The sequence below is a fragment of the Otolemur garnettii genome, unplaced genomic scaffold (genome assembly GCF_000181295.1).
Source record: "Otolemur garnettii isolate 467f Iridium unplaced genomic scaffold, OtoGar3 scaffold00103, whole genome shotgun sequence".
Classification (NCBI taxonomy): Eukaryota; Metazoa; Chordata; class Mammalia; order Primates; family Galagidae; genus Otolemur; species Otolemur garnettii.
The window spans coordinates 4301836-4303457 of record NW_003852498.1 but is presented as its reverse complement, the minus strand read 5'-3'; the positions used below and the strand labels follow the sequence as shown (position 1 = coordinate 4303457).

The 1622-nt window shown below is 32.9% G+C and overlaps 1 protein-coding gene across 2 annotated transcripts in view; it reads left to right on the top strand.

Moving 5' to 3' along the window:
* The window catches only part of PPA2 (pyrophosphatase (inorganic) 2), a 78923-nt gene that overhangs the window by 40588 nt on the left and 36713 nt on the right, over window positions 1-1622 (top strand). For both annotated transcript variants that reach the window (XM_023517034.1, XM_003796336.3), the window contains one exon: window positions 147-273. In XM_023517034.1, coding sequence (XP_023372802.1) covers window positions 147-273 — 127 coding nt within the window. The remainder of the gene's footprint in view (window positions 1-146; window positions 274-1622) is intronic.

The following is a 1622-nucleotide window of genomic DNA, read 5'->3' as shown; positions in this document are numbered from 1 at the left end:
TTGATGACTATTTTTACATTATTTCAATTATTGAAACTTTATTAAATTTCAGTCTATAGCCCTTTTGATCTTTCAGATTGGTTTTTATGATATTTGAGTAAATTGTCAAAAGCTTTGCAAATGGTGAACTTCTTTTCTCTTTAAAGGTTCTTTCTCGTGGAGAGGTTATTCATGTGAAGATTCTTGGAATTTTGGCTCTGATTGATGAAGGTGAAACAGATTGGAAATTAATTGCTATCAATGCAAATGATCCTGAAGCTTCAAAATTTAATGGTAAGATTTATTTTCTAAAAAACCAAAGTAAATTAGTGTGTTATTGAAATTCATAGAACTTAAAAGCAGTTCACATAATACACAATTTATATATTTAGGAGTGAAATTTATATATTGTGTTTTTTATTTTCTCCCCTCAGAATATAGATGCAATCCAATATAACTTTGTCTGAGGTGTGTCATATTGCTAGGCAGTGAAACGGAAAGGAAAGGACATAGATACATGATATTTTAATCTGAAAAGTACATTTTATGGGCTTCCCTCCATTTCCTTCCCCTCCCCTCTCTTATCACCTCTCATCTTCATTGCTTTCTTCCGTCCTCCATTGTGAGAGCCCAGCTGCTGTTGAGAATGGTGAGTTTTGAAAGCATCTAATAACGGGATTTTTGTCCTGAAATTGCTTGTTCATGTAACTAATAGGAAAAAACTAAGGAAGGAATATTCATCAATGACAAGAGCTGTTTCTGCACTGAGTTTTTGTCTTATCTTCTACAGATGAAGGGAAGGTAACTGCTTTTTGATGAAATTTTTTTATCACAGAAATTTAAGTTCCGGAAATAGCTTGAAATGAGTTAGAGTTGATTTTCTTTAAAGTGACATTTCAGTTTGAGTCCTGGCTGTTCTTTTTAACTAGTTCAGTGATTTTGGGAAAATCATTCTTGAATTTCAGTTTGTTTATCTATAAAGGGAGATAATTATACCTACTTATGGGGTCGTTGGCAGTATAAGAGATGGTTTACTTAAAGCAACTGGCTTTCACATACCAAATATTGCATATATGGTAACTATTATTATTTAATTTTTCCCCCGTTTTTCCTTTTCATTTTAACCTTGTTAAGAGTACTGTTTACTTAACTAATCATAAATTGAAAAATATACCATTTCTAAGATGACTGAACCTCATTAACACTTTGTTTATGGCCATATAAAACCTTTTCTTATACATCAAGCCACAAGAGATGTACTTCTCTTGCATGTGCTTGAGAAAGGGAGTGGTCTGGTAGGGTGAAGTACATATAACCTCATGGTTAAATCTAAAATACGAAAACTACAATTAAAATATGAGACTTGCGTCCATAAGCTGTATATATTATCTATTTCATTATTTTACTTGGTTGTGTCTATTTTCATATTTCTCATACATACGTGTGAAGAGTAAATAAATTTTAACCAGTTTGAAAAAATTTTAGTACCTTCACTGCTCCTGAAATGAGAATTGATAGTATGGTGGTGCCAAAGCCAGCCAGAACAATTCCTCCAACTAATTCACTTGTGATCTGTGATCTGCCATGCTAAAGTCGTGAAACTCTACTGGAGATGTCTCATGAAACTGGAGAAGCTGAGAAGC